The 17,146-nt window shown below is 40.4% G+C and overlaps 1 protein-coding gene across 1 annotated transcript in view; it reads right to left on the reverse strand.

Moving 5' to 3' along the window:
- Positions 1–885: 885 nt before the first annotated feature.
- Positions 886–17,146, reverse strand: part of AKAP6 (A-kinase anchoring protein 6) — a 167,136-nt gene continuing 150,875 nt past the window's right edge. The window contains exons 12-14 of the mRNA XM_072115382.1: positions 14,954–15,166; positions 9,756–12,569; positions 886–4,508 (exon numbers count right to left, since the gene is read on the reverse strand). Of these exons, the coding sequence (XP_071971483.1) occupies positions 4,470–4,508; positions 9,756–12,569; positions 14,954–15,166 (3,066 nt within the window). The 3' untranslated portion in view covers positions 886–4,469. The remainder of the gene's footprint in view (positions 4,509–9,755; positions 12,570–14,953; positions 15,167–17,146) is intronic.

The raw sequence follows: 17,146 nt of genomic DNA on the forward strand, positions 1-17,146 counted from the left end.
TCACCAGAGGTCACAGTGGGCAGAGGTCCGTTTGTAACTAGGGGTCGTCTGTAAGTTGGTTGTCAATAAGTCAGGGACTGCCTGTAGCTCTTCTGAAAAGAAGATTTTACGGCTGGTTTGAAACTCAAATCAAGTTCTAGAATCAGGTAGTCAACAGTATTCACCGTAGATACTTCAACTCATCTATGCTAATCCTTATACGTGGTCCGAATCATCCTTATCAGTGTATAAGGATCTTTTTTTTTTTTGGCTGATCTTACTCTGGTATTAAAAATATTTCATAAAAAATATTACAGAAATTAGATAAAACAATACAGTAAATGTAGATCTTTAGCACAATGGAATGCCCTATTATTAATAGTTTCCATTTCCATATTATTCTATAGAGTCCGTATTCGCCGTGTCCCTCACAAATTATCATTGGGAGCTTTAAGATCAATCATGTTCTCAAAAAACTTTCCCAAGAAAGTTCACCAGGTATAATCCCCCTAGAAGTAATCATGAGATGCTAACATGTCAAACTTCAGGAATAGCTGTAAAAATGTTGCGTAAGGACATAACTCAATTTGATGTTGGAAATCTGTCAGCACAAGCTTTAAGGGACGCCACTTGTTAGAAATGTGGGAGAGTGTCATTACTTTTCAATTTTAAGGTTGATAATATCTTTTGATCACCTTGTAAGAAGTGATAAAATTGAAGAAAAAAAAAACAAAAAAAAAGTTGCCCGCAATAGTTTTATTGAACGTGATGTTCAGTTGTAGACAAGAGCGGCCATATTGGAGAGCTGCTCCAATTATTACATAAAATATTATATTATATTATTATATAATATTATATCATATTAGTGTAAGGCGCACCAAGAATGAAAGGGCTTGGAACATGGAATTGGATGAATTTTATGTTTTAATTTAATTGTGATGCATTCCAAAAGGAACTTTTTTCAAGATTTTCCATCTTATGGTGCTTACTTGTCACATGCACCTGTCAACTACAATGAGTTATAGAGAAGCTACAGCCACATGCTGATGCTATGTACAAACCATCCTGGAAAAGAGAACACAACGAACACAAGCACTTATATATTCTGATTTGTCATACTTGGCTGGGGTTATTTTCTTAGATAGCCAGAGAGCAGCATGATGACATTGCAGACATACTTGGGTAAATATCCTTAGGATGGGCCAACAATATCAGATCTGTTGATGCTTCTGCTGTTTGGGGCTGTAATGCTCAACAGAGAACAATGGCAGATACCCATGGCCACTCCTCTGAGCTAATTTGGGCGTCATTGAAACCCTACTCATCTGATATGTATAACCTATCCTAATAACAGCTGTGTGCTTATCTGACTATTGTGCACAGGCTTGAATGTACATGTGTTCTGATTGGACAAGAGTGGCGGCTTCCTTTTATCAACGTGGCCAAACCCATAGGGTAGTTGTCTGGTCCCACTGAAATTGATAGAACGTCTTTGTACGGGGGTGTTTACTATGTAGGTCTGGTCTATAATTCGGTAACTTAAAGCAAAATCTACCACCAGGATGACGGATTGTAAACCAAGCACGCTTACATGCTGGTGTGTGCCCCCTCTGGCAGGATTCAGCCCTTATACTCTTGTTTTTACAGTAGAAGGCTTTAAAAATTATGTAAATGATAACAGCTATGAAGCCTGGAGCCCCTCAGCTTCGTTTGCATAATTTTTAAAAACCTTTTTAGTAAAAACAAAGGCATAAGAAGCTAAAAGAAGAGCGTATCCTACCATAGGGGGCACACACCAGCATGGAAGGGCGCTTGGTTTACAATCCTTCATCCTGGTGGTAGATTTCCTTTAAATGACCTGTAGCTCTATACAGTTGACCTTCAGTAGTGGACATCAACTAGGGGAATGTCTTTTTACTAAATGGATCCACACAATTGGACGAACAACCACCTCTAATGTGCTCATGTCGTGGCATATTGAAACACGGATTAGTTATAAGAATGAGTTGCTCAGTAATAGACCTCCACACTATGTTTAGCGATAAGTTTTTGGTGTACCTGAGAGAAGAGAGCCTGCACATAGCTGAGTGTTTGTACAGTAAGTGCCTTGTATACAGAAGGTTGTGATTCTACCACAGTGATCGGGTGCCATTAATGAACCAGAAATAAGTGACTTATCTGTAACATTGGATCCCCGTGGAGTTGAGTTATCAAGGTATTGAGGACATGTGGAGTATTCAAAAATTCTTATTAAAAACGTGTAAAACGAGAAAATTGCTTAATTTGGCATTCAAACGATTTAACACACTTAACTGAATCTGTAACGCGGAGACCTTAGCACGCTGTGATATATTAGGTCATAATAACTATGTGTAATTGATTATATTATTTTATTTTCTCCATTAGGTCCCTATCAGCACCTCACATCCTATCTCCTGCCATTATCAGCCTTCAGGAACGTAAATGAATTTCTACTGAATACTGCTATGAAATATGCCCACAGACAAGGGGTTAATCCAACATAGACCTTGCCCTATTTCCTATCCTAATCCCCATTTGGTAGGAGGAACAATATGAAGACTTGGTCAGCCCATCATTGTGCAGTGTGCAGGTGACTATAAATTCCAAAAAGAAAGAAAAACTGGCACCAACTGAGGTCCAAAAATTACCTTTTTGCATTATCCAATGTCAACATATCAAAGAGAAACATCACGGTATGTTGTAAGTAGTTGGCTATGAATCAGGCCTGCAATGGTCTGAAATGTGTAAATCAAATTTTTGGACTGTGGTTTTAAGTATCTCGATGGTCTAAAACACATCAATGAAGTGTTTTCACTGAGGTCATGAGTAAGGACCCCTGTGCAAATCAAATTTTTGGACTGTGGTTATGAGTAAGTACCTGGATGGTCTGAAACGCGTCAGTGTAGTGTTTTCACTGAGGTCATGAGTAAGGACCCATGTGCAAATCAAATTTTTGGACTGTGGTTATGAGTAAGTACCTGGATGGTCTGAAACGCGTCAGTGTAGTGTTTTCACTGAGGTCATGAGTAAGGACCCATGTGCAAATCAAATTTTTGGACTGTGGTTATGAGTAAGTACCTCGATGGTCTGAAACGCGTCAGTGTAGTGTTTTCACTGAGGTGATGAGTAAGGGCCTGTTGGTGTGAATGGCATGAGTCTACTGAATTCACTTGAAAAGTCCTGAAAAGTCTGAAACGATCTTGCGTTTTAACTGAGGCTATGAGTAAGGATGTCAATGGTCTAAAACACATGAATTTTGTATTTTTTATTGAAGCTATGAGTAAAGACCTATTTGTTCTGAAATGCGTCAGTCTAGAACTCACACGGAGGCTGTAAGCACCTAACTTGAACAGAGACTGTAATGATCTAAAATGCAACAAGATAGGGAATTCACCAAGGTTGTAAAAAAGGGCCTAAATGTTCTGCTGTTTTAATGAGGCAGCGAGAAAGACCCAAAATGTGTCAGTACAGAGTTTTCTCTGCTCTAAGGTTATGAGTAAGGACCTGTGTAGTCTGAAATGCGTTGATACAGTGTTTTAGCTGTGGTTATGGGTGAGGATCTTTATAGTCTGAAATGCGTTGATACAGTGTTTTCACTGTGGTAATAGGTAATGATCTTTAAAGTCTGAAATGGGTTGATACAGTGTTTTCACTGTGGTTATGGGTAAGGATCTGTATAGTCTGAAACGCATTGAAATAGTGTTTTTACTGAGATTATGACTTAAATGGTCTCAAATGAGTCGGTGCAGTGTTTTCACTGAGGTTATGAGTAAGTATTTGAATGGTCTGAAACGTGTCAGTGGTGTTTCTCTTCAAGTTGCTGCTGTTTTTAACTGGATACGTTAAAGATAATTTTTTAGAATACTCTTTGTTCCAGTCTTCTTCACTTCACTTCTAACACTAACCGTCTTCTTCACCTCTTTTTCACTTTCCACAGTTTCAACCCCTTTGCACTTTCTAGTCTTTCCCAGTTTTCAAACCTGACTTTTCCTGTGCTCACATGCTTATCCGTTCACCTCCCATGAGCCTCACACGTGACATTTCCTACATTATCATTTGATCGGTAAAATGTAATCACTTTTCATCCTCAGTCCGTTCTTACGGCGTCCATCATTAATAACACATTTTCATCTACTGCCTCAGAAATGACTGGTTATAAAAACCCGGAGCTTGTAGCTTTATATTGACTCCCAAAAGCCGACATATGAGGTCTCTTTTTGTCCTCTTGTTACCAAGAAATGCAAGGCTCGTTCTCAATGTTGATACCGATTGCCGGGCATAGGGCAATTTGTCATCTTTACCCTGTTTGATACCCCCGGACTCAAAGTGTCAGTTTTTAGTTTCTCACAAAGAGCAAATGGATGAAAACCCAAGATGCCGTACGAGAGGAAGCATAGACAGGGGAGCGGCACACACAGCACCGCCACCTTCCACTTTGCAGAGGATGCGCCCTAGCAAAGAGAAGGCAATCACAAGTCCTTGTTGGTTTTGGATCCATTTAATGGTCTCTGAAAAAAAAGAGAAAAAGGGTTATTTTATCTTTAATTTTCAGAAAAGTTACTATGTATCTTTTCAATATACTGTACTTTTTGTAAAAATTTTTAAGACCGCCTTCACATATTCAGTCTGTAAAATATGGACCATATTTTGGCTGCTATTCCTTGAGTGGACACTGCTATGGGATTCTGCTATCACAGTCATCTATGATGCTATGAGACTGTAAGTACATGACAGGACTCCTGCAGGGAGTCCTAGAATCATAGATGACTATAATAATTGGAGCCATGGTCCCAAGATAATGCTGTTCTCACATACCATATATACTTGAGTATAAGCCTAGTTTTTCAGCACAAAAAAATGTGCTGAAAACCAAAACTCGGCTTATACTCGAGTAAAAACAATATCAAAACTCACCTTTACGGCTTCCCCCACTGCTGGCTATATACTGGGGCAGGGAGCTGGCTATATACTGTGGCAGGGGGCTGGCTATATACTGTGGGATAAGGGCTGGCAGGCTATATACTGGGGGGCAGGTGCTGGCTATATACTATGGGGCAGGGTCCGGCAGGCTATATACTGGGGAGGTGGTGACCAATGCATTTATCACTCTCGGCTTATACTCGAGGCAATAGGTTTTCCCAGGTTTTTGTGGTAAAATTAGGGGCCTAGGCTTATACTTGGGTCGGCTTATACTCGAGTATATACAGTATGTATTCAGTCTGGAAAATACACATCTGTATTTTAAGGACTGAATACATCTGTGAGAAGGCGGCCTAAATGGGTTTATTGGATGATGACATTTAGGACCTACAGTGTCCTTAGGATAGGTTATCAGACCGAAATATGAACTGTATGAACGGCCTTTATACAACTGCTAGGACTATTAAGGTGTGTACCTTTCCTTTAATAAGCTTGAATCCAAGTAATTCAAGTCCACCTTGAATCGGGCAACAGTAGGTAAAAGTCTTGTCCCCACAAAACTTTTCTTTAAATACAATTCCGAGAATGTGATACAGTAGTATTGTAATGTCGCTATATTTGTTGAAATAAGGGCTCTAATAGGATTTCAGCTGGATCTTAGTCTCAGGGACCATTATTATTCTGAATTGAAGAATGGTCTACGTGTCCTTCTATAATAAGGAGTACATACAGTAAGGGTGGAGTGGATAGTAGTGGAATTTAATAACATAAACATAAAGCAAGTGACTTGTTTGTAGTCAGTGTGGGAGGGGGGAGTGCATATATATATATATATATATATATATATATATGTACACATGTGGCAGTGTCATTGGAGGAAAGTTATTGGTTGGGGGGAGCTATGGTCTCGTCTCCCTACGACACCAAAGTCCCTTGTCCTGGCCCTGGATATGAACCTACCTATAAGAACCCAGAATGCATATGATGTATTATTATAGGGTAAGTATTGGATTAAAAAAGTGATCATCAGAATAAATCATAAACCCTTCCAATGTTTAACTTTTTATGTATTTTCTTGCTATATTTTTTGCACCATTTATGCTTTTATATGCATTTATCATCACATTACGAATCATGTACAAGGAAACCTCACTTTTGAACAGCAAACTTCATCTGTTTCCCTACAAATTTCAAAGTAACCTTCTGTTTTCTAGTTTTTTGCCATCCCTGCTTTCCTATAGACATAACATAGCAACGTAGACATAACCAGTTTTTTTTACACACATTACATTTTAATGGAACAATTCATGCTGCTATAAAAATGAAGGAAAATTCTTGAATCAAAATAATATAAAACTGAATGAAAATGTATGAAAAATAAACTCATTGGTATTTGGCGTTCATTTTTACATTGTACACTGTGTGTATAATCTCACATGTTACTGGAAATCTACCATCAAAATCAAGCCTGTGAAGCTATAGCACAGAGGGGCTCTAATAATGTCCCCAGGAGCACTTTGGGATCATTAGCATAATTTAAAAGGTAATTTAAGAAGGAAGGAAGCCATGGATAAGAAATATAAGAAGATTACCACAGTCACGGTGCCTGGATCTAGGAGTAATGTCCCTGGTTTATCATAATGGATTGTAATGGTGGATTTCCTTTAACATTGCTCTACAGTAAAAATATGAGTAAACAATATTTATACAATTCTTTAGCATTTCTATAGATTTTTATTATGTTTTACAACCATTAAAGTAGTAAAAAAAATACATTTTATTCTGGCTTTTTACATGCAATACCTATCTATATAGTAGGTGCTCAGTGTGCTGACCTATGCCCAGGGCTGGTGTTTGGGGGTGGAAAACTGGGCATGTGCCCCATGGCATGGCCAGAGGATGTATTGCTCTTTTAAAACCCCTTGGTTGAATGCCGGGTGAAGATGCTTCTCATCTATCTCCTGTCTATATACAGTATCTATCATCTAATGTATCTCCTATAGTTTGTCTATTTCCTATCTATATATCTGTCTAATCATTTATCTATCTAACTTTTTGTCTTTTTATTTATATATCTTCTATCTACCTATCTATTATCTATCTATCTAGCAATCGATCTTCTCTCTTCTACTATATCTATCTCTCATATCTATCATCTATAAATTTATATCATCTTTTATATTTCTCTTCTCTCATCCATCTCCCTATAATGTGTCTCTCTCCTATAGCATTCTCCTACAGCCCCATATTACAGATACTTACCTACTACTGGGTGTAACCAGGGCCGAACCACCACTTTGCCCTTAAAAAATATATATTTATTATGGGGGGTGTATATAGTTATTATGGGGGGTGTATATAATTATTATAGGGGATGTATATAGCTATTATAGGGGGGCTGTATGTAGGTATTATAGGGGGTGTTAATAGCTATTATAGGGGGACTGTATATAGTTATTGTAGGGGGTGTATATACTTATTATAGAGGGACTGTATATAGTTATTATAGGGGGTGTATTTAGCTATTATGGGGGACTGTATATAGTTATTATAGGGAGTGTATTTAGTCATTATAGAGGGGTGTATATAGTTATTAGAGGGGGATGGTATATAGTTATTATAGGGGGACTGTATGTAGTGATTATAGGGGGTGTATATAGTTATCATAGGGGGCTGTATATAGTTATTATAGGGGGACTGCATGTAGTTATTATAGGGGGTGTATATAGTTATTTGGGGGCACTGTATATAGTTATTTTAGGGGGTGTATATAGTTATTTTAGTGGGCTGTATATAGTTATTATTGGGGGACTGTATAAAGTTATTATAGGGGGGCTGTATGTAGTTATTTGATGGGGGCTGTATGTAGTTAATATAGGGGGTGTATATAGATAATGCTGTGGGACTGTATATAGGTAATGTTGGGGGCTGTATATAGTGATTGTTGGGGGGACATGTATAAAGTGGTTGCTGGGGGGGGCTGTATATAGTGATTGCTGCGGGGCTGTATATAGTGGTTGCTGGGGGAGCTGTATATAGGGATTGCTGGGGGAGCTGTATATAGTGATTAATGGGAGCTGTATATAGCGATTGCTGGGGGAGCTGTATAAGGCCATTGCTGGGGGAGCTGTATACAGCGATTGCTGGGGGAGCTGTATACAGCGATTGCTGGGGGAGCTATATACAGCGAATGCTGGGGGAGCTGTATACAGCGATTGCGGTGGGAGCTGTATATAGTGAATGCTGGGCGCTGTATATAGTGAATACTGGGCACTATATATAGTGGTTACTGGGGGAGCTGTATATAGTGAATACTTGGCGCTGTATATAGTTAGTATATAGTGGGATTGTCTTCTCCAAGAACTCAGGCCCATTATGTGGCAAATAAGGACCAATTATGTGTCAGTCTGAATCCTCATAGGATTCTTTGTTCTTGAAGTGTTTCCCAACCACTGGGTGCTGGCCCAATGGTGGGGTGGGGAGCATTCAGTCCCAGGAAGAACGAGGCAGGAGGAGCATCCTGCAGCTAAAGATGTAGAGGGGCCTGGGCATGGAGCTTCTGTTCAACGTGCACCCAATAGAAAATCCAGTGTAGCCATAGTGGTGCTGTGGGATAGTAGGAGTTGTGATAAGTAGGAATGCCAAGGCCAGACACCTCCACTACATCTTCACCTGCAGGACCACCCACCTGACAGTAGAGAGTCCAATAAGCATATTGAGTGTTGATGCAAACCACACCTAATACACATACTTGTTTGGCGTTGTACATGTTATCCTTAGGGGATAACGATACAGAGAACCTTTATTGAAGGAAACCTACAATCAAGGATCTACACCCTAATAAGGTAGAGCCTGTGGGAGCTTCCTGCGCATGCGCAGAACTCCGTGTTTGCAGACGAGTGGATTCTGGTACAGTGACGTGACCTCGTCTTCGAAGCTGTAGCTTCCGAGCATGTGCAGCGTCGTACACGCAACCTATGCCCTGAAGACTGCCTGGTAGGAGGGTTCGAAAGAGGCTACTGGGGCGTGGAGTAGCCGCAGCTCCCACTCCTTGGCGTGGCTACTTCCCGCCTCTGTAGCTTCCAAAGAAAATCTGAATATTTATAACATGAGATTTTTAGTTTTATTTTAAGTTCTGGGGCACTAAAAGTTTTATTAAAAAAAGGATAGGGCTGCCGTACAAGAAGCTGCCACCGGATGTACCCTACTAGGTAGATCCGTGAAGGTAGGTTTTCTTTAAAGGGATTTTCTGGCTAAAAACATGAGCTATAAACCCCTCTTTAGGAATTGAATGCCTAGGAATGTAAGTATTTGCCGAACTTGCTCCTACTTTTCCCCCGCATCAGTCAGAACATCACTTTATACATTTTGGTTAATTTATTATGTTTATTTTTAGTTGATAGACTTGGGTGGTTGAGTGATTTTGTATTTCTTATAGTAAATAATCTTAACTTTACAGATGTATATTGTCTGCGTATTAAGATTATTTATAAATGGTACTTTTTGTGCCAGGGCTGTTAACAACAGTAACGCTAATTATAACGGCTAATGAGCAATTGCATATTCATGCTTTGCTTTACTTACTGTGTCTATCATTAGATGATATTTAAACGAGCATTTATCTTTTTGTCACATATGCAGATGGTATATTCTAACATAGGAGCTAATCCTTAATTACAGTAAAAAAGTTGGGGGTATAAGCCAATGCCTATTAATCTTTTTCATTCAGTCATTTGCGGTTATAAGTCTGGAAGTCTAGGACCCATTATGTACTGATAGGATTGATTTTGCTAATACATATCAACCACAGTATGTCCATATGAATATGTACCTACCTTCTGATGCCCTGTGCCAAGGTTTGCACCACTTGTTGCCATTGTCCTTTGGTCTCTGACCCTCTTGTGCAGAATAGGCAGGCTTGAGACTGCAGGCTTTACAGAACTTTTGCCTTTTGTTTCTGGACGAGTTTCTTTCGTGGAAGGCAGTTTCTTAAAGGAGACTTTGTTGTTGGCTCCTTTTGGAGCAACAGTTGAGTGATCCTGAAATTTCCGGGCAGAAGCTCTATTGGTAGATGGTTGCCCTGAGATTGAAGGTCTGCTCTGAGAGCTCCTAACAGTAGTATCTTTTACTGGTGAGGCTTTTAATATTGGTTGTGAGGATGACAACTTGGAAGAACCTTTAAGTTCAGAAGACTCATCACTTGTCTGTTCTTTAGTCTTTTCCTCTGGACATGCCTCAAACATAATCTCTATTTGATCTTCTGTAGATCCCTCTACAGGCATCTGTGGTGTTGCAGCCCTGGCCGATCCACTGAGCTCTCCACAATCGCTGTCATGAGAAGAAAGAGATAAATAAGAGTAAAAGTCACCTCTGTCGAGCTGTTTCCGAGAATGTTCCAGCACTTTTTCCCTGATCTGTGCCCCAGTCCCTTGCTTCTGGCCATCTTGTGGTGATGATCTGTGCAGAGCATTAGATGTCATGCCCAGAATTTCCTTTACAAAGTCTTGTACGGAACAATCTGGACTGCTAGACCTTTCATGTATAGAGCTATGACAAGAACAAGACCCCTCATCTGCTGATCCTGTAACAGCAGCAGAAGGTTGATCTTTTTCAATTGGCAATGTACTGTTATCGAGCATATCCACATCAGTAACTGAGTCACTTGTAACTCGTAAGTTGCTCTTCCCTTTTGAAGATGGTCCTAGCTCACGAGGCTTGTGGAAAGCCAAGGCAGGCATGCACTGAGGATGAAGTTTTTCTGTTTTGGTAATTGATATTGATGGGAATGGCCCAGATTTGATCTTTTTTTCAGGGAGGATTCTTTTGATTGGACTTTCTTTCATGGTAATATCTTGACTATTAATGTTTCCATTCTCCATATCATCTACCAGCTGACTTGAGTTCATTATTGTCTCTTCATCGCCTACTTTAGTCATAACCTTGCTGGTATCTTTTCCATTTCCATTGCTTTCTTTCTGCCTTTGTGTAGAAAACTGCAAACCCTTCTCAGATTTTGGTGCACCAGTCATGTCTTGCACTAGTCTATTCATCTTTCGTCTATCTCCTGGAAGGAAAAATGAAGGTCTAATCCAGGCCTGGAGTTCTCTTCTAATAAAATCGGACCCTAGTGGCAGGCCTGTGCCATCCCCAGCTTCATCTTCACTTCCCAAACTAAAATTTTGCTCTTCAAGTTCCTCCTCCTCCTCCTCTTCCTCAGTTAACGTGAGGGTAGAGCTGGATAGCAGGTCACTATCATCTTCCTCATCGGTGCAGGCTGAGGTACATGATACATTCACAATCATGCTTAGATTAGCTTCACCTTCTTCTCCTCCCAGAGATCGACTCAAGTGCTTACGGAAAGAAGCATTGGAATTGAGCAATCCTAACCGGCCTTTTAGCATTAGCATATCTTCCGATCTTAGTGAAAGTTCCTCACTGCTACTCAATTCTGTCAACTCAGAACCAACATCTTCATTCCCTGATGATTCTTTATCTTGTGGGGAGTGAAGACCAGTAAGTGATGTTTTCCGAGACCCACTCCTTAGAGTAATGTCATCGGAAAGACTACGCTTCATTTTCTGTTCTGATGGACATTCAATGTCTTCCAATCTTTTCAGTAGGTCTAAGGTGCGCTTACTCAACTCTTCTCCTGGCTCACTACCGGGGGTAACATCAGCTGACCCTTGTTGACTAAAAAGGTCTTCATTACTCTTATATGAGGCAGGCCAACTCTCAAGAGAGATACTTCGCCTAAGAACTGCAGATTCTAAGGCTTCACCTGCCCCTGATAGAGATTCCAGCGAGGATGAATTAGGAGGAGTGTTTTCTGGACTGAGTACTTCTATAAGGTCTTCAACTGCATCTACTGGGCTATGGTCTTCTGAGCTAGCTGTAAGCATTGTCCTGTTTGTACCACCCTGACTTGGAATTCTTTGGAGACAAAAACTAGGCATTGGCCTCTGTGTCTTTTCCAGCATCACAAATTTGTGTTTATCGGCTTGAAATTGCGAAGAATCAAAAATCGTGAGCGGACTTTGTGGCTTTGTTCTGGAATACTGTGTATGTCCTATTTCTTTTACCCCGGTTTGCCCCACATCCACATTCTGATCCAAAAACCCTAGTGGAATGTCCCCATCAAAGGATAAACATCCTTCTGAATTGGCAGCGGTCAAACCTTCTCCACTTGCAATTCCACTCTCGCTCTCAGAATGGCCACATGAATCCTTCTGATGTTTTGTTGGATGGAAATGTGAAGACTGAGTCGACCCATTAGCTAGGTCTGGCAAAGATAAGAATGGAAATCCTTGTAGAAGAGAAAGAGGGAGAGGTGCAAGGGTGCTAGACTTCTTTGACACTTCTTTAGGTAAAGGATCTATGCCTGTCCCGAAAAGCTCCATTTCATGAACACTGTAGACTTGATACACGCCGGGGTTTTGGAAGGAATTTTGCTCGGGACTTTGATCTGAAACAACTTGTCCTGAGCAGCGTCTTCCACTTGATACAAATGTCTCTGCATTTATCTGCTCGGTATCCTGATCATCACATATGGCTTCTGTTGTGATATCAGTCTCATCCCATTCCAAGGCGTCTTCACCACCAGGAGCACTATTCAAATCTGCCCAGTCAGGGTCCACCAAGAGATCTATCTCCTAAAAAATAAAAGCCCAGAAGTTATTAGATTGTTGAACACACGGGAGGCTACAAGTACATTGTCACTTGGTTGTTATATGGCCCAAGATCACAAGAAATTGCAGTTAATAAGGTTGTGTAGTAACACAACATGATATGCAAATAGTTTGAACACTGTAGGGGCATTTGTCAAGACCGACGTTTTGGCATCTTTAAACCAAGAACACTTACTCATAGATGGAGGAACTGTGACTGTGGTAATCTTCTTAGATTTGTTATCCATGGACTCAATGTTTGAAATTATGCAAATAAGTCTTAAAGGCTGGAACTTCACAGGCTGTTAGACTGTCTCCCCCTCTTCCCTGCTCCCACAGCACTTCCCCCTCCTTCCTGATGTAATTTCACTGCAGCACAGGAAGTTTCAGAACACAGTGGGAGGGAGGAGTCACTTCCTCCCACTGCATAATGGAGGGGCTCTACTCATTAGCATAATTTTAATAGTTGATTTTAAAAGGAAGGAAGCCATGGATAACAAAAAAAGAAGATTATCACAGTCACGCTGCCTGGGTCTATGAGTAATGTCCCTGGTTTATCATGATGGATTTTTATGGTAGATTTTCTTTAAGCCTTAGGCTGTATTCACACGAACGTATGTCCACTGGGCCGTAGCCGGGCGGACATATGTCCGGCGCCATGGAGAGGCAAAGGGATGTACGTTCCCCATACGGTCGTGTGAATGTAGCCAGACTTGTATCACGTTTACTCAATTCCATAAACAACTCACAATGAAATATTACAAAATGCTAATTTGCAGTGTGACTACAACAAAATTGCAACATAGATCAAGCTCTGCCGCTGTGGCCTTCAAATGCACCTAACCTTTCAATAGACTGTATGTGCATATGAGAAATAATGCAGTTTCTGGGGATATTATGACTTGTAATGTAGATTTTTGAACTGTTCCAATATCTGCAGTCTCTGTCTGTAATTTGCAGCATTCTCTGAGCTGGTGGTCATAGACATAGTCTCTGTGACTTACTGTCCCCACTCTCCTTTACACTGAATTCTCTGTAATTTAAAATATTTATCCTGCAAGCAAGATATAATTCAGCAGAAATGTAAGTGTGAAAAGCAGATTGAGATTCACTTATGTATCTTGGGGACGCAGAGGGTCTGTAGCAAAAAATGATTTATGTTGAAAACTATTTTCTATGCATAAAAGCCTTAAAATGACTGCAAAGGTGGACAAACATCACACATGTAGGGGAGTAACTAGGAGAGACATGGTCCCATGTTAGACTTCTGAATGGGGCCCACTTGCCCCTTAAAAAAAAAATATATACATATACTGTATATACATTTGTATACTCACAGAGCATATAAACACCATATACACACATCCAGCATATGCACAGCCAATACTGCAGATGCTGGGACCCCTTGACCCTTTGGGCCCCATAGCAGCTGCTATGGCTGCTACCCCTGTAGTTACGCTTCTGCACACATTGATCAAATGTAGAGTGTAAAAATTGCACTAAGGGTTCGGTCAGACGTTCTGCTTCTATTGCATTTTGAAACCCAACCGGAATGTGGAGGGCCTTGCGTCCATCACATCTATAATGTTAAAAGTGTAACCTTGTATCTGCATTCTGTGCAACATTTCAAAATGTACATTGCAAATGTATTAAAGGAAACCTACCATTTGATTTGATGCATTATGAAGCAAACATACCTTGAGAATGCTGTAGCTACACTGATGCTGAAGCATATCTTGTTTAATCCCTGTGCTGAGTGGTTTGGATGAAAAAACTATTAAAATTATGATAATGAAGCTCCATGCCTCCTTTACCTGGGCTTGGGCTTTTCCTTTCACATTAGTTATGCACTGCACCAGAGGATGATGTAATCACTGTTCTCCCTGCCAGGCAGTATAATCAATTGCTGCACCATCCCCCAGCTGCTAGGTGAAAGTGATCTAGCTCATGTTGATTAAACCTGTCTTTATTGTTCAGAAAGATTTGTGTGTAATTTGGATCCAGCTTTCCCAAGGTCATAATTTTTATAATTGTTTTTCAGCAAAACCACTCAACTCAGGGATTAAACAAGATATGTTTCTGCATCAGCGTTGCTACACAATTCTCAAGGTATGTTTGGTTCATAATGCATGAAAACAAATGGTAGATTTTCTTTAAACTGTCATGGGATAGCCTCGCACCCCCTAGGTGAAGTCAAGCAAGGCGAAACTGTATACTTGATTAGCAGTGGTGTCATTGTGGATTTTGTTCTGTAATCTGATCCTCACTCCAGATCTATAACAAGTCGTATGAACAAAATAATTTTCAATGTGACGAGCCATAAAAAGAACAGAAAATTGAGCATAATCGTTCTTAATTTCCAAACTCACCTGCTCTTCACCCAGTTCTCTCTGGAGGCGCCGCTGCCACTGCGTACTCTGCATCACAATGGCCTCCCATCTCCTCTCTAAATTGACACTGAGAAGTTGCAGGTTGGGGGCATCATGTTGTGGAGTCTGGTCCTGGAGGCTTAGAAGATGGTGACATAAACGCAGGATGGATGCCACACCGCGCCGACGTAGCCTGAGCTCAGAGCAGAGACTCTATAGGGAAAGACACATATATATCTACACGTTAAAGAGAAGCGAAATAACCTGACACATGGAAATGGAAGAACTGGAAATCATTTGTTGTAATGTATTACGGAGGGCTCATTCAATTCCAGGCTATACGAGCTTACTGCTTATGATGTTTCTTTTATAATACAGGCGGTTCCAACTTACAGACGACCCCTAGTTACAAACGGACCTCTGGATGTTGGTAATTTACTGTACTTTATCCTTAGGCTACAATAAACAGCTGTAACAGTTATCACAGGCGTCTGTAATGAAGCTTTATTATTAATCCTGGTTCTTATGACAACCCAACATTTTTAAAATCCAATTGGCACAGAGACCAAAATAAATTTGACTGGGGTGACAATTATAAAGTATACAGTTCTGACTTACATACAAAGTCAATTTAAGAACAAATCGGCAGAACCTGTCCTGTACGTAACCCGGGGACTGCCTGTACTTCTATGCAGGTATACTGTATATCTTAAAGGGGACCTGTCTCAAAAAAGGAGCCCTGTGACTCGAAATCTTTGTTTTAGATGGAGCGGTGCTGAGGTTCAGGTCCAGTCTGAAGTAAGCTACAAAGAACCTGCCATTAGGTTGATATGTCAAAACATGATGACAGGTTCTCTTTAAGTTTTAGGGAAATTAGACAACCCCTCTGTTGTATATCATATTGCCAAAACACAGCGGGGAAAAAGTAAAAGTTGATGATCATTTATTATTTTGAAGAAAAAAATTGTAGTAAATATACATTTTTTGGCATTTTTTTTTTTTCCGTTTAAGAGTTGGTTTATGTTTTCTATAAAGGGGACTGTTATGTTTTACTTGCGTATGATAAATAATTATGAAGAAATGTAGTATTAAAGGAAATCAAGCAAGATAAACTAGAGGCATTTACTCATAGATCCAGGTACTGAAGGGCTACTGGGGCTGTTCCCATTGCCCCTTCGTGTTGTAGACTAATAGGCTGTAACACTGTGTAATCCTCCCCCTCTGCTCCTGCTCAGTACTACCCCCTGCCTCTGCTGGCTGTTATCTCATTGCAGCAAACAGTGGGAGGAGGGAAGTTCTCCTTGCAAACTGTAACAGCCTGTGAATCTGCAGCACAGAGGGGCTCTGGTAACCGCCCCCATAGCCCTAAAATATAATTAGCATAATTTTAGAATTTGATTTTAGAAGGAAGGAGGCCATGGATAACAAATATAAGAAGATTACCACAGCCACGGTACCTGGATCTATGAGTAAGTGTCATGCTTGATTTTGATGGCTTGATGGTAGATTTCCTTTAAAGATATGTAGCATACAATCCCTATTAGGGAACCAGCAAAAGATGCAACAAAAGCTTTATGAGGACATATTTAGCATAGGCTGGTGCTAAGTGGCCATGCTACACCAGGTCGGGTCATGCATAGAATTGTGCCACATCCCTTGTTGTTACTATATAACAAAGTATCCATCTTCTATTGAATATTAATAATACACATCTAAAATGTAACATATAGCAGGCAATGATACAATATCACTTTGTCTCTGAATGCAAGAACCCTGTCTTTTCCACATCAGTGCAGAAATGATAATTCTGAAACCATGGCAGTGAACGGGTTAAGTGTCATCTACTGGAGAACCAAGAGAGGCCATCAATATGATTCGTCTTTCACAGACACCAAGTCTGACAAATAGGCCGATTAAAAGGCCACTGAGAGCCATCTCTCTCTGCCAATTATCGCCATGTATCATCCCTGGCCCAACGAGGGAGGCAGAAATATGGCCTTTTAAATGGCACTATTAAAGTGTGCGCTGATAATGAAGCACATGGCAGGGCCCTAATCACAGCTCACAGGGGAGAAGGACCCAAGTATGTGTACAAGTCAGACTGCTAACCGGCCAAGTGGAGCAAAGAGGACAGAAATATACTGTAAGAACTGATAGTGCATTAGAACATTACTACAGTGTATAATAAATCTC

The sequence above is a fragment of the Engystomops pustulosus genome, chromosome 7 (genome assembly GCF_040894005.1).
Source record: "Engystomops pustulosus chromosome 7, aEngPut4.maternal, whole genome shotgun sequence".
In the NCBI taxonomy this organism is placed as follows: Eukaryota; Metazoa; Chordata; class Amphibia; order Anura; family Leptodactylidae; genus Engystomops; species Engystomops pustulosus.